Source organism: Barbus barbus (assembly GCF_936440315.1).
Source record: "Barbus barbus genome assembly, chromosome: 49".
Taxonomy (NCBI): Eukaryota; Metazoa; Chordata; class Actinopteri; order Cypriniformes; family Cyprinidae; genus Barbus; species Barbus barbus.
Genome location: NC_136727.1, coordinates 3910078 through 3932399, shown reverse-complemented (window position 1 = coordinate 3932399; position 22322 = coordinate 3910078). Strand labels below are relative to the sequence as shown.

The window sequence follows — 22322 nt, the reverse complement described above, 5'->3', positions numbered from 1 at the left end:
ATGCATACCATATGTTTAAAAAAAATTAGGTATGCGGTATTATCAATGTAATGGTGTTGCAGTATTTGCACTTTTCTTGTAAACAATGCCTTTTTGTTCATAGTGTAGTTAAGTGCGCAAATTGGGATGCAACCAGCTTAGGAATTTGCAGTTTTCATGCTATTGTTTGAAGATCCGTACACTAATCGTGATGTGAACTTCAGTAAGATGCAATGACAGCTCGGGCCGATAGTTATCGTGGCAGAACTTTCCTGCTTTATTTTCTCTGGGATTTATTAGCAGGCTCTACTGAATCTATTAGAGAAGCTTCACTGACAATCACTTCACATTTACAAGCAATGCAAAAGAGATACCCTTAAATTGAATATGCCCTCAGTCCACCGCGCTGTAGTTTGTCACATCAGAGCAGCTTTATATGTTAATGATCCCATATACAGTTTACATAGGAATTGTGTGAGAGTGTGCGTGGAAAACTGAAGTACTTCTTTAGTTTCCGATCTATTTCTTGACTCATTATTTGATTATAAGAAAAGACTGACAACACTAAATGCTTGCTCTGATTATGTTATTGCTGAAGGTTTCTGAGTGGTTTTAGCATGTTGCTAGGGTATTTTTCTTGGTTGCTAGGTGATTGCTTACTGTCCTACATCAAAAAATCCTAATCCTAATAGGTCCTCAAGATATGGTTGTTTTTCCCCCTCTTATCCATTTGGTGTAATAATTTTTGAAAAACCACAGCTATAAGTGTGAATACTACTAGTAGTGATGCTGTATTTATTAAGCGGTGCAGTGTAGTGTGAGGTCATGTGATTACTGTAATTATCTTTTAATTGCGGTAATTCTGAAACATTTATTACATACTACATTTGTTATTTTTTAAACAGGAGGACTTGTACACTCTCTACTGTGTAGTGCAGTATTACAGATGACGTGATCTGAAAGAGTCTGGATGTCAGTGAGTGACATTCAGATCATCTCATTCTCATCAGTTCTCTTAAGATCTTTTAAAGAGTGATGCTTATCTTCAAAGATCGTTGGATCTGTGTGAAATGAGATCAGTTGAGCTGCGTTTCTTTCAGATTTAGTCTCTATTCCAGTCATGTCTTTGTAGCAACACCTGGAGCATTCGGTTGATTTATTTATTTGTTTGCTGACAAATAGTCAACTAACACATAATTTAATTTCTGCCTATTTCATTGTTTAATCAGTTCTGTTCTTTCAACTGGACCAAGTGGATTATTTAACAGGTAAATGATTAATGTTGGCAGCCTTGAAGGAGCGGCTCTGAATATCAAAATGTTCAGAGAATAAAAGGCAAAGAGAAGATATGAAATGACTAGAGCGTGTAGAGACAGAAAGTGGACAGATTGCATGTTCAAACTTCAGAGACGGTCTGTGGTCTCTAAGACCTTAAACGTTTCCTATGTACATACGGGAGTGCAAATGCTTTTAGCTCAAATGCGCATGATGTTTTGTTTTTAAATATATTAGAATGCAATTTGTAATTCAACTCAAGTGTGTTGTCAGCGCCACCACGAGGGATGCTACATTAGCATAAACTGCCTTCCTCTACAGTCAGTTTTCTCTTTCAGCTCAATTATTGGCATGGAATAGCAACAGTGGGAAAGTAATCCTACAAATAATATGTGAATGATGTGACACACCTATTGATTTGGCAGCATCTAATGTACTAGTTTTTGTGATTTGGATAAAAAATAAATAAAAAAACCTGAGAAAAGAAGTGTTAGAAAGTGTTTCATACCATCAACATCCATTTCTCAGTTGTTCTTCGGTGCAGGTCTAAGAACTGATGGACAACAGCAGGACGCCGTTCGATTCCCTCCATCAGTCCGAGCGGTTGACTTTGCAGCTGTGAATCAGTGCGGCTAAAGATCTGTGTGACGTGAACACATCCACCTGAACACATTCCCATAAACACATCTATGCACATAATTCGACTTCACAAGGGGAAAAAAGCAATTCCCCATACTGCGCTGATGGGATATTTTTGACCTATCGATCCAGTGTTCTGTTTTGCCTGAGGCTCAGTAAGAGAGAACCACTGCACAACATATTAGAATGTCACTAGGACAATCTCAATTTTCCAGCACAAGAATCATGCACGACCCGCGCCTGTCAGTATGTTCTCGATTACACACAGCTGGGGGCTTTCCAAAACATAGCCTGAAATGTTCTTGTCGACATGTTGCCTCATTGTTTTTAACATACTAAACCAGTTTTTTTTTTTTTTTCAGGCTCTGTTGATGAATTGAGCTGTGAATGTTTTAAAGATTGCATTCAAATACAATTGAATCTATTTACTTAACTCTATAACGCTTACTGTGTTGTATTTGATATGCAAATTTCTAAAAGCTCGTTCACACCAAGGATAAAAACTATAATGATAACGATGTAGCTTTAATAATCGCTTTAAAAAATAGCAGAGTCAAAACACAGCTATAATGATAACAGCTCAGATGAACGATATCGTTAGAATGATTTTTAGAAGGATTTTTTCCCCAGCTGTTCAACAATGAAAATATTGACAGCAAATCAGAATTTTTCCTGCTTTAAAGAGCTTGAGCATTTAAAGGGGCAGGCGACATAACAGCACTTATAATAAACAAAACATTATCGACGCTATAGACACTAATGTAGTTATTGTTCTTGGTGATCAAAAGTTTAAAGAAAAAAGTTTTCTGTTGTACACCATTTCTTTGCTATCTTCTACATTTAACATAAAATCAAGGCCATGTATAGGTAGGACAAATAATATTAACCAGTCATATCAACAGCCACTTTTCTCGATCCAATGAAATTCCAGATCCAAAATCAAGTCCCGCCCTCCATTATTTCACATTAAATGTTTAACTCACATTAAATAATAACTCAAAAGTGCATTGCATAAAGTAAGTTAAATGTGTTGTTATCATTTTATGAATGTTTATTCTGCCGTTTTACTTCAGTTTTATTTAGCTTATTTTAATAGTTACTTTTGCAAAATAAGGCAAGATGATGACGCAGACTGTGATTGCAGTTACACTGTAAATGAAATGTCATGTTTAGGTCATGTGTTGTGGGATGTTCTTTAGTATACTTCATTTTTTTTACATTTTAATAGTGCTGTCAAACGATTAATCACATCCAAAATAAAAGTTTTTGTTTACATAATATATGTATGTGTGCTGTGTATATTTATTGTGTATATATAAATATACACACATGCATGTATATATTTCAGAAAAATATGTTATGTATATACATTAAATATATTTGTTTATAATATAAATTATATGAATTTAAATAGACGTAAATACATGTAAATATTTTCAAAATATACACTGTATGTGTATATATATATATATATATATAACACACACATATATTATGCAAACAAACTTTTATTTTGTATGCGATTAATCACGATTAATCGTTTGACAGCACTACTTAAACATTGTTTTACGGCATTTTTTGCAAATATGAATGCTGCGCACTTACTACATTGTGCAAAAAAATTATGGTAGTGTGCTATTTTTTTTTTTCTCTTAGAATGTAAGCAGTCAGCATTTTCTAATATTTTTTTAAATATTCAAATTCCTCCGTTCTTTTTGGTTGCAGACTCCTGGCATTTCAGATGTTCATTCGGCTTGTTTGCAAACAACTGACACAATTCTCCGCAATGTAACTTCCTGTTGCCATGCAGTGAAAAACCAGTCATTTTGCTGCGGTAAGACAAGAGGCATAGTGACCGGGAGCCGAGGGTGCTTCAAAGGGATTGGAGGGCTGACAAGCGGAAGCAATTAACTTGTGTCTCATAAGCCATGTGATAAACAAGGATTTATTCCCATGTAATTAGCACTGTTTGTGAAACCACACCGGTTCTGTGTTGATATACAGGCCTCGCTGTGCTCACCGGCTCTCTGTCATTTCGCGCCTTTGCGTCTGGGAAATGCTCCCGTGATTCTTTGTGCCACTTCACAGCTTGGAAATAGTAACATTATTGTTGCAAGAGTTTAACAGACCAGGTAGAAGAGCAGAACAGGATGGACTTGCAAATAAAAGGCTCATTTGTTGACAAAATGTATGGTTTCAGAGGGTAAGAACAGTTAAAGGGACAGTTAAAAAAAAAAAAAGATTAAAAAAAAAATAATAAAATAAATTGTCATTATTTACACACACAAGTTGTTTTCCCAAACTATGTGAGATGATTCCCACATTCTTCAAAATATCTTCTTTCATGTTTAACAGAATAAAGTCATGTAAGTTTGGAACATCTTGAGGGTGAGTAAATGATTACAGAATTTTGGGGTGAACCATCCCTTTAAGTCACATAAAAACTAACCTGGTTGTGTTTTGGAGGCTAGTCTTCAATATGATGGTGTGCTGGTTTCCCAGCAAACCTTTAGCTAAACGACCAAGTGTACCTTCTAACCAGGGTGAAACCAGACATAGTGATCCACCAGCTAGACCAGTGCCAAAATTGCATTTAATTCCTCCCAAAATTAAGCTTTAGTCATCACTACTCATGTTAATCTAGACAAAAGAAGATATTTTGATGAATGTCAGTAGCTGCGTTTCCATTACAGATTTGCGCAAACTTTTGTAATATATTATAAATGCCGATAAAAAAGCTATTGTGAAATGACAGCGTTCCATTAACCGATGTTATGCGACTAAAACTTTTTTTTTCTCTCGCAATAAGTTTATGTATATATATCGCAGCCACTGCACTAGCTATTATTTTTAATTGAAGGGGACGTAGGCGTATATCTTTAGCGAAGCAGCGCTAAGAGCCACTTCTGGGACGCTTCTGAAATATATTAACACTAGCATTGACTAGACTGGCTGCGTCAATTATCAGCGCAGGTGGCTGTGTCATTTTTTTTTTTTTTCATTTTTGGGTGAACTATCCCTTTTAAGTTGCATAAAACCTGGTTTTCAGTATGATGGTGTGCTGGCTTTAAAACAGACTATTATCTAGCTGAACCACTAAATTGAGACCAGCACCAAAGCAGTATTTAAATGGATAGTTCACCCCAAAATTAAGCTTGGGTCATCATTTAGCATCCTCATGTAGTTTGTAACCTGTTTGTGACTTATTTTCTAATATGAAACATAAAAGAAGGTATTTTGAAGAATATCAGTGAAAGTCAATAGGCTCCAAAAGCAACACTCGGCCATATTGACTTTTCATGGGGGGGGGAATCATAAAAATAAATCAGCGTGGACTTGCATTGAAATTCAGGTTTCAAAATGGCTTTTATGTAAATGCAGATCTTAATAAGGTACATTTGTTTGCTCAGATTGCACTTTAATATACAGTGTTTAAATGCACTGCATGTGTTTACCACTTTAATGCACAGCCAGACGGCATAATGGGAGAAATCCCTTCTCTGCTTTATTTAAAACAAGTTGTTTGCTTCCAGAATAACAACATTGCGAGTGATCCCACTCTGCTTACTTTAAATCTCTTGGAAGACTTTTGAGACTTCCCAAACGGTTCATTCTCAGAGTTAATGCGCAATAACGGTGCATTTGTTGTGACATGACGTTTAATCAAGCCGCGCCACCTCTCCTGTAATCTGAGAAGTCTGTTTGAGGAAAACCAACTTTTGTTTCTGCACTGAGAGAGCGATGAGGAAGATGCTCTGTCATTTGTTATACCATCTTTGGAAAATTAAAGTGCTTATGGCCCATAATCCAATTGCGCCTTTCCCAGCCCCACTCACCGAGCTTCACACTGATTACTTTAGGGAGTTCTGGCAGGGCAATATTAAAACTTTGCACACACTTACACACAGAGAAACCTCCGTGGGAGTAGAGACAGAAACATCCTAACTCAGTTGGTGGAGTTCCAGGCGGCATCTGCTTCCTGTTGGCATCATCAAAACGTGAGTCTGAATGAAGTTAGAGACTCATAAGAGCAGGAGAAGGTGCAGGAGCCTTGAAGAGCCATGTGGCAAAGGCAAGACACTGCAGACAAAACCACTGTTTTTTTTTCAAGTCAATTTTGAGATTTGCTTCTAAAATACAAATTTAAGTATTTTTTAAGACTGTCCATTTGCATCTGTAGATATCAATTACTATACATATTTTAAAAGCATTTTTTCTTTTAAACTTAAGCAGCGCAGTTTTATTCCTGGCTTTATTCGGTAGGTTTTTACAGAGGGATTTGAAATGACATGAGGATGAGTAAATGATGACCATTTTTAATTTCTGGGTGAAAACCTGATCTCATGATGAAAACGTACCTGTGGGAACTTTTTTGCAAGATGCGAAATACGTACCAGTAAGTGCATATCATTTCAGTTTCCAACATAAATTAACACTAGAGGCGGTAAAACAGCAAGCACTTATAATTGTTTTCATGCATAGTTATGATTACAGCTCCATATGTTTTGCTTTTCGGACGTAACAAGCTTACTCTAGCTTAGCTGATTATGGATCTGAGCACATCTCCACCCTATAGCATAATATTGCCTGTACAAAAGTGGTCTAACCGCACAATTTTGCCCTGAGGCAACAAAAAAACACAGCTTTAGTATATAAATAAAAATAAGTATTTCATCAATCAAACATTAATGCACATGCATGTATTTCATTTAATAAAGTTATTTAAATTTAAACATGTTAAAAAAGTTTCTTACCAATTTTTGTCTCTGCGTCCCATGCGGCTTTGCTTCCTAAAAGGACAGCGCCACATCCCCAAAAAAGTCCACACCCACCTTAGACCCTCATTTCATTAAACAGACATGTCAGGTGATATTATATATGTATATTTTTTATTTAAAAAATTAAAGGGGCGGCGAGAGCTCCAAAAAAGGTAGTTTGTTGCCTGAGGGGAACATTATGCCATGCAGGGATATATATATATATATATATGTTTAGGTGTACAAATATCAATAATCCTCCAGTACAGTGAAGCGTGAACACTTTCATTAGTTGACTGGAAAATAAATAAAGAAACTCTGTGGATCACTTTAAGACTATCTAATTAAGCAGTATCTAAATGCTAAGCTACAAGTGTTGATGCAAATAGTCTTGCTTTGAACTCACTTTGTCACCCTGCTTTGTAAATAATCATTTTCTCAGTCTAACAGAGAGAAATAGCGCTCCACTCACGCTCACATGTTGGCCTCGTTCATACAAGCACTAAGCGAACAGCTCCCAGCAGGCATTTAATAAGAAAGCTGTAACAGGCCGCTGGTCGAAATTCAATATTCTCTAAAGGTGAATAAATCACGGATCGCAGATCCGTGCCAGACCTCGATGTGGGCTTACTTAGAGTTGGAAAATATCCACCCGTCGAAGGTGAGATGGTGAAGCCGGTGGTCTTAAATTGAGTTAACCTTGCGCTGTGGTCAGCCTTACAGAGCTGTCGTTCTTCTGTGGGGCTATTATTAGCAAAGCGAGATATAAAAGGTGAGGCTAGCAGGTTCTCCGATAAGCAGTGGTCACTCCCACTCTCGCTGGATGGGCAAAGAAAGGATATTGCCACAAATAATAATGATATGAACCCTAACCGTAGCAGTCCACCTGTTATCACAGAAATTCTCCTGGTTTGTGAGGTGCTAACAGAGTTTCTGGGAGTAGTTGTGAAGAAATCCTCACAGGATCATGTCCGTGGAACAGTTGGTGCTTTTTCAATTTGGTTTTGGCCGTTTGCCACTTTTTCCGAGAGCAGAGAGAGTACGAGAAACTATTGTAAGCTGGAAAAAAACTTGTTATTTTTGGCTTTTACTTCGAGACAAAATCAAAGTTAACTATTTATTTGGCCTTACTGTGAGTGTTTTATCTGTTATTTTAAAGAAAAGTTCGTATTCATTCGTAATCGTCATTACAATTAAAGTCAAAGACTCAAGTCAAAGTAGCATGATCAAAATAGTCCAAATGGACTATTTACTTGGTTTTTAATCTCATATTTTAAAGAAAAAACACATTATTTCAAAAATGACAATTTTGTTGTTTAAATTAATATATGTTTCTGGTCTTATGGTAAATGTATAATCTCCTCTTATTCTTTTCTTTTTTTTTTTTTAGAAAAAATATTATTAATATAGTCAAAATCTAACATCTACTTTAATAATACATATTTCTAGTCGTACTGTAAATGTTTCATTTCTTATTTTAAACGTTAAAGAAAAATTGGCTATTTACTATTTCAAATATTTGTTCCAGGTCCTATTTTGGAATGTTTCATCTTTTATTTTAACGGGAAAAAATATGTTTAAATGTTATGTTAAAGAATTTTTTTTTATGTTTGTCTTCATAATCTGTCATCAAAATTAAACAGCAATATCAAGATGCGAAGTAGTATTAGTTTAATTATAGTCAACATCACAACTGACTATTTACTTGGTTAATATTTGTTTCTGGTCTTATAACAATAAGTATTTAATCAGTTATTAAAAAACAAATTTTATCTTTGTAATGTCTTCATCTAAATTAAACGATTTTCCTTTTTAGATGATGTCATGAAGGACTCCTTTTTCGATTTATGAATAATGTCAAGCCTAGCCCCTTTTCGTTTTGTTAAACTGTAGGAAACTAAGTTTCATGTTGATTTGAAATATGGCTGTCAGATTTGAATTAAAATGATTTCATCTGAAGGAGAAGATTAACAAACCACTTATGAAATTCCAGCTAACGAGATCTACTTCAAGCTCAATGAATTCCACCACTAATTGACTTTATTTTTCTGACTTGTGATAATTAACAGCAAGGGGCCTCAAACAAGAAGTTCTCCTGTCATGTGACACCCCTCTCTACAATAAACACAACTGATATTCTCATAGCGTCATGCGTGTACATGTGAAACTGTGATGCTATGATGAGAAGAAAAGACCAGGTAAACATCTGAATATGTTTTCTAATGTGATCTTAGTTTTTATAGAGATAAATGTAAGAAATTGAGGCAATAATAGAGCTATGTTGAATCAGATGGCGATAGCGTTGTACTTCAAGATGTTCCAGTCTGTAGTGTGTTTAATTCAGGCTGCCACCAGCTCTGCATGAGAATGTTTGTTATAGAGATTAGCCAGTTTAATCGACACTGAAGATGTGATGATATGTCAACTACCTCAGATTATCATACCCAACATCAGTTTAGCACTGCGGAAATGTCACATTTTTAAACCGATCACACAATTTTGCCTTTTTATGGATTCTCAGGTGTGTGTATATATGCGCAGTCAGTGTTGGGGAGTAACTAGTTACATGTAACTAAATTACGTAATTTAATTACAAAATAAATGTAATTGTAATCAGTTACAGTTTCAGAGAAATTGTGTAATTAAATTACAGTTACTTATGAACAGTGTTGGGGAAAGTTACTTTTAAAAGTAATGCATTACAATATTGCTTTACTCCCTAAAAAGTAACTAATTACGTTACTTAGTTACTTTTTATGGAAAGTAATGCGCTACGTTACTTTTGCGTTACTTTTTAAATATGAGCAGGGCTTGTTTTTAATACAAGAAAGTTCTAATCATAGCAAATGTAAAAGCCCTTTCACACCAAAAAGTGTAATGAATAAACCTCAGGCTGAAGGAAGAGTAAATTCACGTCTGTATAGTAGAACGCAGGAGAAGAAGGTTCAACACTCTTCAGCAATAAAAAACAACGAAGTACAATTGTTATTTTATCTAAAGTCAATTTTGCTGCTTAGTATGGTTGAACTGGATCATATTCTGATGCATATTCTTTTTGCGTCATATTCTGAGTTTGCATTTAATTCTGATAAATACTAAATAATTTTTTTGCGAGTGGGATGAATTAATGCACATTCACATTTAGTCTAGAACTACAGTAACAGAATGACAGCGCACTGTCAGTAAATAAATGGGAAAAAAGTAACTGGCGTTACTTTTTTTAAAAAGTAACTCAGATATTTTCTTGTAAATTAAAAAGTAATGCCTTACTTTACTAGTTACTTGAAAAAAGTAATATTATTACGTAACTCGCGTTACTTGTAATGCGTTACCCCCAACACTGCTTATGAAAATGTTAACGATTACAAATGGGGTTACATCTTATTTATTTATTTATTTTCCCCACACACACCCACAGATTTAACTAATTTCTTTCATAAATTGTAGTGACTGATCAAAAATGTAAGACACCAATGTTTCAGGAGTGTAGGACACATGCTGGTTTGATAAACTGAAGTTTATGTATATACTATATACTAACATTGTTAGATGCCAGTGTTTTCTGTCTTAGCTATGCAAAGATTTGATTTAAAAAAAGTATCATAGCTAATTGTTTTCTTATTTTGGTTTTAAATCTTTAACCTCAGAATGATCTCAAAGTTAGTCAAATTTTGTGGTGGCTGGGCTTTTAAATTAAATTATTATAATCTTAATTCAAGTGATGAAGAATGTTGACAGTCTGACAGTAATCATGTTGAATGCTGCTGTAAGGTTCACCCTGCCTGCTTTAAATGTTTGACAATGATTAATAGTCGAAAACATTAGCAATTTAGAGAAGTAATAAGAAAGTTATCAAATGTAATCAGTTACATTACTTTAATAAAGTAACTGAAATATTTACACTACTTATTACATTTTAAATAGGGTAACTTACGGAAGTTCTAAGCGGCCATGCATTATTATAATTTTTCTGTCTTGTTTTCTCGTGATCACGACATAACGAAAGTTGTTTTCTCGTGATCACGACTTAATTTTCTTGTGATCTCGACATAACGAAAGTTGTTTTGTCGTTATCACGACTTAATTTTCTCGTGATCTCGACATAACGAAAGTTGTTTTGTTGTTATCACGACTTAATTTTCTCGTGATCTCGACATAACGAAAGTTGTTTTGTCGTTATCACGACTTAATTTTCTCGTGATCTCGACATAACGAAAGTTGTTTTGCTGTTATCACGACTTAATTTTCTTGTGATCTCGACATAACGAAAGTTGTTTTGTCGTTATCACGACTTAATTTTCTCGTGATCTCGACATAACGGAAGTTGTTTTGCTGTTATCACGACTTAATTTTCTCATGATCACGACATAACGAAAGTTGTTTTGTCGTTATCACGACTTAATTTTCTTGTGATCTCGACATAACGAAAGTTGTTTTGTCGTTATCACGACTTAATTTTCTCGTGATCTCGACATAACGAAAGTTGTTTTGTCGTTATCACGACTTAATTTTCTCGTGATCTCGACATAACGAAAGTTGTTGATCTCAACGTAAAAACCGTTTTCTCACAACGTAATTGTAGCTATCGTGAGAAAATCAGGGTCGCTATATTGTCTTCGACGATAAAGTTGCAGACCCGACAGCCTCCTTCTCAAGTGTCGAACACTTATGTGTAAGTCGTCAATCACTGACAGACACGGAGCTATTTCAGTTTGAGTGAGTCCCTGATCAAAGTAAAAGCGAATACGATCATCCATGATGCTGCGATGCTGCTGCTTCTATAGCATTTTCTCATGCCGAATACACAGAGAAAATTAAGTCGTGATAACGACAAAACAACTTTCGTTATGTCGAGATCACAAGAAGATTAAGTCGTGATCACGAGAAAACAAGACAGAAAAATTATAATAATGCATGGCCGCTTAGAGTAACTTGTAATCTGTAACCCATTACATTTCCAAAGTAACCTTCCCAACACTGTATGCATTATATATGCAGTGCTGCTTGAAAGTTTGTGAACCTTTTGCATATTTGAACCCTTTCCAGTAGTGACTGTATGATTTTGAGATCCATCTTTTCACACTGAGGACAATTCAGGGACTCAAACACAGCTATTAAAAAAGGTTCAAACATTCACTGATGCTCCAGAAGGAAATATGATGCATTAAGAGCTGGGGGTGAAAACTTTTTGAATTTGAAGATCAAGGTAAAATTGTACTTAATTTGTCTTCCGGGAAAACATGCAAGAACCTTCTGTTGCTTCCGAAGGGCAGTACTAAATGGAAAAAATATTTTCCATTTAGTCGTGTTTCCTTCGGAATCATCAGTGAATGTTTGAACCTTTTTTAATACTTGCGTTTGAGTCCCTCAGTTGTCCTTCGTATTGAAAGATGGATCTCAAAATCATACAGTCACTGCTGGAAAGGGTTCAAATATGCAAAAGATGCGGGAAAACTGAAGATTCCGCAGGACATGGAGGATTTTTCTGAAGAACAGAGTGCTCAGTTTAACTGTTCAGAACAAACAAGGGACTCATGAACAACCATCACAAAAAAAAAAAAACAGTCATGGATCATCCAGGTAACCACACATATTATTAAGAACCAAGGGTGGGCTTATGGGCTTATTTTAATAATTTCAGCTATTTTTTTGTCTTGTGGACTAAATGTAAACGTTTTTTATGTAAAATATCTTACTCAGGACAGTACTACATAAAAAAATAACATGCATTTTTTATGATCTCTCTTATTTTGTTCAAATTACTCCCATTTTCACAGATTCTGCAAGGGGTTCACAAACTTTCAAGCAGCACTGTATATGGTGTATATATATGGGGAGGTCTGTGAGTAGGGCAGGCTTACAATGGGAGCCCGTCAAGTGCTCTTGTCATGGTCAGTGTGGACTCAGAACTTTCCTGAACTGACAGCGGCGCAGACTAAGAGCATAATGGGCCGGGAGTGAGACAGGGACAGCGCTCTCTGTGTGTGCTGTCATGCCTGCGTTTCGCTGTCTCTCTCGAGCCCGTCTGTCCTTCTGTCTCACCACCTCCATTAATCTTTTACTTTGTGCTACAGCAGCGAGAGGAAACCTGCCTGACAGCTCGTCTGTGCGGTGAGAGGTTCGAGGAAATAGCAACAGAAGGACGCGGATGGTCTGTCGGAAATGAAACAAGCTCCTTCAAACGGACATATTCATACCGTTTTGCGCTCCAAAACACCATATGGTGCTTCTTACATGTTTCAGAGATTAAAAATAAACTAGTTTTGCTAATTGTGTAATATTATACAAAATATATTAGCCATGACTTTTTCCAATCTTGCAAGTAATATGTCAGTTAACTGAAAGAGCGATTTTCAGGACAGTATTTGTACCTCATTATATCAAACCCCAGGTCTATCTTCATATCAGCCAGTGGATTTTATTGTGACGCTGCGGTCATGCCGCTAAGGAAGCCTGACAAGCTGTCTTAATTGCGAGGTTAATTACTGAAAGTCATGGCTGAGGTGTAGAAAAGCCTCGTGGGACCTGGCAGTAGTGTTTGGCTGTTTTAGTTAAGATTTAGAGTATTTTCCTTCTCATCCTTGAGTTTTAGCATTAGGGTTATTAAAGAAAGAATAAAATGGCAACATCGGTTGCCTCAGAGAGTGATTCATTCATGTTGTTGTGGCCGTGCATATGCGGCATCCTTTCATTCATCGTTTTCCAAATCTTTTGCATTCATTCAGAAAACAGTGAAACGAAACGCAGAAGGAACTTTAGTAGGATGTTTTAAAGAGATAAATACTACACCCAAGTTAATTTATATTGAGTTACAATTAATTATTATAAATGGTCATAATATTTAAATTGCGATAAACCTCTAATATAACCAAATTATGAACGGAATACAGCTCAGTTCACGAGCTGATGATTTGAATCAGGTGTGTTAGATAGTGTGGGGAAAATGGCATTAAAAGAACAGGTTTATAGTTATTTTGTGAACCAGACTACACAACTCGCGCATGTTTGTTTGCTTGTTTTAGTGTACAGGCAGAGAATATTCAAAGTTATTTGTTTGTGTAGCTTGTTCAAAGTAAAGTGTTTTCTTGCGATTGCTTTGTGGCATACAGTCGATACATCTCATCACATTTGGTTGAGACTACAAACATTTCCCTGGAGTTTGAGATTTGGCGGGTTTTTGTATTTGCCTTTATTACTGTTTAATAACAGTCGCGTCTAGTACATGCACTTTATTATACTGTACTTATACATGAGCTGCCAAGCCACTCCTGAGGTAAATTTGAAAACGCCGGAGCCACCCGATTTTAAGCCAATCTTCATATAGTCTTTTGGTAAGTTTCTTTGTCTACTTACTGTGAAGTAGAGCCCTGCGCGAAACTATTTTCTTAATCCCGCTCCCACTAAATTCCTGACCATTACCACCCGCTCCCGCGATTTTTGTGTCTGCTCTTGCAAACATTCTAATGTTGTATATAATTTTCGCGTATCAGATAGCTATCAATATGTCGTGTATCGAAAACGCTTTAGAATGAGCACTTGCTGTTCACTTTCGATTTTACGATTATAGGAAACGTCCTGATGTATTGTAGATGAGCAAACACAAAATACATCGTGTAGATGTAAAAGCAGACGTCAAATAAACTGCGCTAGATGTTTTAAGTTTTGATATTTTGGAAATGGCCATTGTGGTAGGGCTGGTTTTGATTGGCATGGGCTAGTTTTGTCATGCAGACAACCCTGGCTGTATTGGTTTAGTTTTGCGTACTTTTTCCAGCTGAACTAAATGTGCCAAATCGTGGGCTGGCAGGACCTGTGCAATATTTATTTGACCGCCCACAGTAAAAGTAAAACCAGCCCTCTAGTGACATATTGGTGTACAATTGCTTCTTATGACATTTGTAGTGCTCTTTGAACTAAATAACATTCTTGTTACGTTTAAAGATTTGATGTTAAGTTACCAGCTGATTTTTAGTGCTGTCAGTTACTTAAAGCGATACCATTGTATTTCAAGTATGTTATAATAATATAAAGATTTAAAATGAGTTTATAATGGATATTTGGCTATTCATATAGTCATTTGCTGAATTTCTTCATATTTGCATTATTTAAATTATTGATGCATACATATTCATTGTCAAGCACTAAAGTACTTTGCCAGTAACCCACAATGACATGAAATCATTTAACAGCCTACTTCAGCTGCTTACTTAAAAAAAAAAAAAAAGTAAATTCTTCTATATTTGCTAACTTTAAGATATGTTGCATTAGAGGGAAAACGTGTATGTTATTTGGGACTCACATCACCTTCTGTCAGTTCTGTACGTTTTTAAGAAAAAGTCTGTCAGCAGTTTTGACGTTAATTTTTTAAGCTTTAATTGTTACTGTTGAGAGCAGACAGGAAAGCATGGGTGTATGTCCATTGTCCATGATAGCTTTACCACGGTAATAAAATGGTGCTTTTTCCCAAAGCGGTTGCCATTCAATGTGATAAACTCAACATGCTTTCCTGATTGAAAACATCTTATATTATCAGGTATGAGATCCGGGATACACACTTGGTAGAGGAGAGCGTTATGATGACCCTGAAGGATAAGGCCGACTTCTCCAACTTCAAGCCCCGTCCCTTCAACATGCGCGAGTTCTACGATCGAACGGGCCACGACATTAAGGAAATGCTGCTGTCCTGCTACTTCAGAGGAGTCGAATGCAACCCCGAAGACTTCTCAGTGGTGAGCATGAATGCAAACTTTGTTTCAGGAGCAGAAGGACGGAATCTGATTGGTGGAGACTGGAATGATGGGGAAATTGGGTTTATGTGTTTCTTAAGTACTTGCATTTTAAAAAAAAAAAATTCAAAAGGTCTTCAAATGTAATTTATAGGTGCACTAGGGACTTTACTGTCAACGTTCCTGTGCGAGGTGGACTTGTCATCTTTAGGTCTTCATGTGTTGAGTTTGTACAGTTTTACTGAAGCGAGCATTGCTGCCTAGTGAGATAGTAAGAGATTATTTTTACCCATGGGGTTGTATCGATCTGATCCTATGATAATACTGTGAAGAGGCATCACTTAAAATATTTCTTTATTCCCCTGGTGATCCACGGATAAGGATTCTGGAATGGGTTTATTCATCATCTTGCTATATCTGATTGATGGCATCTGTAGAAGGAAAGGTGTTTTTCCATATAGATGCTGTATTTTTATTTTTTTTTGAAAAGCACATATGTTTGTTTCCAAATATGTACACTATTGAGTGTATTTGGCAAAATTGCAGTAACTTTTGATTGACACTGAGCTTAATGGAACTTATATAATTATTTATTTTAATTAATGCTCAGTCATTGAGATTGCTAGTTTAATTTAAGTTTTAAGACATTATCTTCCTGGTTAACGTGAATGACTCGCATGGAAAAGCTTTTTAAGGTGCGCTGTCTCCGTAGATCAGTTTAAAGAGCTGTGTGAGAAGACCATATTGATTATTGATAAGAGGCGATTAATTAGTGTTACTCTTACGAGAGATGAACACTGACATTTTTAAGTGCTGCAGAAGATCTGAACGATATTACGATTGATTTAAAACTACTTCCAGTGCAAGTCTGAGTTTGTGTTCGATTTATTTTGTCTCTCGACATCTGAAATTTGCCAACTCAGCTTTTTACATTCATTCATAATTTAATGCTTTGAGAAACTTATTTTCATTCCAAGCAAAAATCTCACGTTTTAGGCACTAGATGGATTTTTGATGGATTGTTCCTTGTAGATATATCCTTTGAAGTAAAATAACTACTTTGTCCAATGTATTTAAATATTTTCTGATTAAAAATACTTCCTTAAAGTGCTCTTTTTCAATGGTGTTAAACCTATGAGATCATTATAGCAACCTAAACCTAATTTGCTGACCTCATGCTCTTGGACAATCAGCTGATTTTCATGCATATAAACTGCAGTTTTAAAAGCATATGCTGAGATGTAAGCAAGCATCTGTGCCATTTCCTTCAGTGACCAGGTGGACCCATAAGCCCCAGCTGCTGTGAGATCCCTGCGGTGGAGTGCACACGTGCACGAGGGGATTTGTGCTGATGTGAGTGTTTGTTTGTGCTGATGTTGAACACCTCAGCAGAGAGCAATAACACTGTATGATGAGACACATGAGCAATGAAGCAACTAAACTACCTTTACATGACACGTGTGAGGCTTGCTGTGTCTATCTATCATTCTCTCTGTCTGTCATTTGTCATCTTTCTATATTTCTATATGTTTATTCTTTAGATCATTTGTTCTAGCTCTTATTCCAACTATTGGCTGTTTGTTCTAGCTCATTCTACCATCTGCTCTTCGTTGTGGTTCATTTTAGCACTGGCTGTTCGTTCTAGCTCTCATTCTGGCCATCAGCTGTTAGTTCTAGTTCATTCTGGCCATCAGCTGTTCGTTCTAGCTCTCATTCTGGCTATCAGCTGTTCGTTCTAGTTCATTCTAGCATTGGCTGTTCGTTCTAGCTCTCATTCTGGCCATCAGCTGTTCATTCTAGCTCTCATTCTGGCCATCAGCTGTTCGTTCTAGTTCATTCTGGCCATCAGCTGTTCGTTCTAGCTCTCATTCTGGCTATCAGCTGTTCGTTCTAGTTCATTCTAGCATTGGCTGTTCGTTCTAGCTCTCATTCTGGCCATCAGCTGTTCATTCTAGCTCTCATTCTGGCCATCAGCGGTTCGTTCTAGTTCATTCTAGCTTTGGCTGTTCATTTTAGCTCTCATTCTAGCATTGGCTCTTCATTCTAGCTCTCATTCTGGCCATCAGCGGTTCGTTCTAGTTCATTTTAGCATTGGCTGTTCGTTCTAGTTCATTCTAGCTTTGGCTGTTCATTTTAGCTCTCATTCTAGCATTGGCTCTTCATTCTAGCTCTCATTCTGGTCATCAGCTGTTCGTTCTAGTTCATTTTAGCTTTGGCTGTTCATTTTAGCTCTCATTCTAGCTGTCGTTCGTTGTAGGTCTTGGTCGTTATAGCTATCGTTCATTCTAGTTCTCAATCTCGATTGTTTGTTCTAGCTAATGGTTGTTTGATCTGGATCTCATTTTAGCTATCTACTGTTTGTTCTATCTTTCTTTCTAGCATTATTTTTCTGTCTATCGATTCGTTGGTTGGTCAGTCATTATCGATAGATAGAAAGCTGTCATTTTAGTTTAGATCAGTTGTGTGTTCTAGCTATTAGATGTTTTTTCTAGGTATTGGTCATTAATTTTAGCTAGCGTTCTAGCTATCTGTCTTTTAGTGTCGTTCTTTCTAGTGCTGTCCGTTGATTGTTGTCGGTTGTTTTTTCTAGCACTCATTGTAGCTATCAGTCGTTCAGCTATTTGTTCTATCTAGCATTCTAGTTATCTGCTGTTTGATCATCTTTCCTTCTATGCTTTTCTAACGTTGTCTGATGTTCTATGTAATGGTCATTTGCTCTAGCTATTTACAATTAGTTTTAGCTCTCATTCTAGCTATCATTCATTCTAACCATCGTTTATTCGTTCTAGCTTTTAGCTGTCATTCTTTTGTTCATTCATTCGTTTTTCTAAATTCGTTCCATCTATCGTTCATTTCACTGCTATTTCACTTGTTCTAGTATTCTGATGTTTTTGTGTTTCTATCCTTTGCTTGTTCTATTGTTCCATCTAGCATTCTATCTGTTATTTTTTCTTTTATTAGTTAGTTCAGTTTGTCTGTTCAATTTGTCTATCTGTCATTAGTTTATTTATCCTGTCTGTTATTCGTTCCATTCTGTTTTTATTATTATTAAGCCACTCTATTGTTATTATTTAGCTGCTTTCTGTCTCCAAGATTGGGTTTTATTTTGCATCTGTCGAAAACAGTCAAGTCATGCATCTCTTGGTAGATGTTGTACCTTTGTGGATCAAATGGCCAGTGTACTTTAATTACACTCTCATTATAACAAGCCACACAACACCAGAAGGGTCGTTTAGTGTAGGTTCCTTTAGTGAAAGAACACTGTGACCTAAAAACAGACCCGAAGTTCAGTCTGAGTTCAATCGTTTGTTGATGATTGTATGCATAAATCCATCCGTCTCATCCCGATACCTCAGTCCGCTGCTCCTGTGATAAAGAGTTTGAACTTCCAGAGGAGAGAATTCCCTGCAGAACTTCAGCGGAAAGTTTCTTCAAACTAGTTACCATGAAAACAAACTTTACTTAATGCTCAAGTCCCCCAGGAGGACACAATTCATTGAGTAGGATATATCCACCCTGTGCAATTTAGTTTTTTTGCTACACATTCTAACTTTATCCTAGATTAACAGGCAAAATAAATTCCAGCAGTTTTTTCAATTTTACTCTAGCGATTTCTAATGCACCACTAAAATGTCTCTTGTGGGCATTTTAACCTCATGTTTTGGGTTTCTGAAAAAGCCTTGTTTTCTTTGGATTTTACAGGCTGCTGCATGATTGTGTTATATTTAATGAGAAATCATGCTTTAATGCATTACAAGGGCTGTCAATTTTTAAAATCAAATTAATGCCTTAATATTCCAGTTATTTACTCAAATTAATTGCGTATGTCAGTCTGTGCTGAGAGAAGCTGCCAAATGAAGACTTGACAACATTATTGTGGGTGACTAGAAAATGTTAAGTGACATTAACAAATGTCAATATATTGTAATTGTTAGTTTTACACAGTTTATGTATGAATCATGATTAATTGCTTTTTTTATATAGTTAATTGCACAACGTGGACAATTGACAACCCTGTGCATTATATTATTAACATTGTGCCAAATTACGTTTTAATTTTTAATTGTCACATATCACAGGTTAGTTTGCTTTCTGGTAATGAGTTTATTGCATATTGGTGGTGCTCAGGGAAAAAATAAAAAATAGCGAGAACATTTGCATTGTGAGTCTAGGCTGGGAATTAGCATTTCTGTTTTTAATTTCCTCCCACCGTGAGAGAAGTGTGTGCGGGGGTCTTAAATGTGCTGCTGTCTGCTAGTACTCTCCTTTTTCGTATCGTTTTTTTTTTTGGAAAGGAGGATGTTTGAATGAATGAGTGGGTGTATCGGCTCACGTGTTATGGCTTTAAACCAGAGATTTCACTACTGCTCATACACACACCAGATCTCATTTTTTGATATTTAGCCCAATATGAGCTCTTCATGTGGGTGTTGCTGTAAACGTGACATGTTGTGCTGGTCCCTTTTGAGAATTACACCCTAGTGTTTATGAATTCAGTGTTTATTAGTAGATCATGTAGATTCATTGAGGTCTTTTCTGCTCCTCAACACCTTTTGTATGTCTTCTGTATGGTAAAATCTCATATTTAGCTGTGTTTGATAAGTCAAGCCATACTAGTTTTAGTCCTCCGTAGTATATTGTAGTATAGCATATTAATTTAGAATTCAGTGTTTGATAACTTTATTAAATTTCTGTATATTTCCTGGTTGCAGAAGGGCACAGGTAAATGTGACATTTATTATAATGGATTTATGTGAAGATTGTTTTAAGTTCACTTAAATGAGTTGTTATTTTTTACATCTAATAAATGTTCAAATTGATAGCTCTCAATTATACTGTGATGTTAGTAGTCAACATTACATATAGTCAATGTTGAAATATTAGGGGGAAAAAAAAGAGAACAATTTTTCTAGAGACATCAGTAATATTGGCATGAGTGATACGTCGCAAAAAAGATGTCATTAAATAAATATTAAAATATACTGTAATTATGTTGTTTCCACATTAATTTGAAGATTGAATTATTGCAATATAAAGGTATATTTAAACACTTTAATGTTAGGTGGGATTAATCATGATTAATTGTGACTGCTTTCAGAAAAATGTGCAATCAATTGATGTTAATCGATTGACAGCACTAGTTAAAACACAACACCCTAGCAACCCCCTGGCAGGATAGTAACATCTAAAACACACTAGCAACTCAATAAGAGTGTATTATACCTCCTAGAACACCCTAGTGAACATATGCAATGCGTTAGATCACTCAAAAACACCTTAGCATCCATTTGGCAACATAGCAACATCCCACCCTAGCATCGTTGTGGGGTCTTTTCGACATGCAAAGTCGCTGTTTTCTTTAGATTTCATAAAAATCGATTCAGTTCCTGTGATGTTTAGATCAATTTAGATAGAGAGACTGTTTTTAAGACTCTGCTTCCTCTCGTCTCTTCAGATGTTGCATTCTGACTGATGTGTGCGGGTCTTATGAATACGAGATGTTGTTTGATGGACAATTCAACAGGGCTCAGCACTTCACGCGCAGATGTGTGTTTGTGTGTTCCCGTTCGATCAAACCAGCCAGTCTTTCTTCAGACCTTTGATTTTTCTTTTGTCTCTCCCTCTCTCAAAGCACTTTGATGTGAATAGACTCGATTGTTCTGTTACCAGTACCACAAAAAAAAATACGGCGCAGCTCTGACCATATTAACTCTTCTTTTGTGAATCGAAGTTTAAGGAAGTTGTTTTTTGCTCTCCCTCGAAAACACAAATGTAGGACGGGAAATTGGAGTTTAAGGCAAAGCCGATTACTTTCACTTCCCAATAAACAGCATTTGAGACAGGCCTACATTTGCATTTTTATGTGCAACCGAGTGAAAAGATTCCCTGCTTTGCATAGTTGCCTATTCCATCGTATTTTCAGAGCCACGCTCAAGTACAATGTATTTTCATAATCATCCGGCAGTTTCTTAGACTTCCTGATCCACTAAATAATCCCGTAAGGGTTATAAAAAAGATCCACATGAGTTATTCTTGTATAGTGCGTGCAATAACTGCAACTTTTAGTCCACTTTAAGAAATCTGAAAGGAAATAAAACTGCATTTTATGGCATATGCAGTATATACACTTTTTTAAAACAAATAGCATATTTAATAATAATACATATTTTTTATATTATTTAATCTAATATTTTGTGAATGTTTTTGTTACATTGGTCTTTTTTAAAATATATATATTTAAAAAAATATAAGAAAATCATGTAGAGCACTTTGCTTTGTGGGCATGTTTTTCCAAAATGATCTGACAATAATTTCACAGAAACATGCAGGGTCTCTTTTTCTCTCATTTGTATGCGGCGGTTGATGGGAGGTGATATTTCATCTTCACTATATCAGAGGGAAATGGTAACGCTGGAGTCTCGGCCAAGAGGTCAGATGGTGATCGTGCATGTTGTGCTGACATGACCCCTGCTGCTTATCGAGCTCATAACCTGCTGCTAACACACACACGTGCTTGCTTTTACTCGTCACACACAGTTGAACTACAGATTTGAGCAGGTGAGGATTGGTATCAATGGCCAGTTTGCAGCTAATTTATGTTTTTGTGATAACGATCGCAAAGTAGATTCAATCAGAACGAAATTATATGCAGTTATAATTAATGAATATATATTGGCAAACAGCTCAGATGTATTAGAGCCACTGAGGCTCGTACCACTCAATATGTTTGAACGTTACAACAGAGGCCTGTAATTAAGATCCATTTCTATAGTGAATAATTTGTGTTCATTTGTACCGTACGTTTAGCTTGAAGTGAAACTTAATTATTCCAATAGGAAGACACAGGTCCATTTATAGTGAGCAGTGGTATTTTAATATTTAGATACCGTCATACTAATCATTTTGAAGTAGCTATTTATAATTTTAGTTTTAGTAATTTTGTTTG

General features: G+C 36.0%; 1 protein-coding gene across 1 annotated transcript in view; it reads left to right on the top strand.

Moving 5' to 3' along the window:
- Positions 1-22322, top strand: part of LOC306867844 (acid-sensing ion channel 1-like) — a gene marked incomplete at its 5' end in the record, with an annotated part of 167384 nt that overhangs the window by 4943 nt on the left and 140119 nt on the right. Inside the window, one exon of the mRNA XM_079413761.1 lies at positions 15184-15379. Within this exon, the coding sequence (XP_079269887.1) occupies positions 15184-15379 (196 nt within the window). The remainder of the gene's footprint in view (positions 1-15183; positions 15380-22322) is intronic.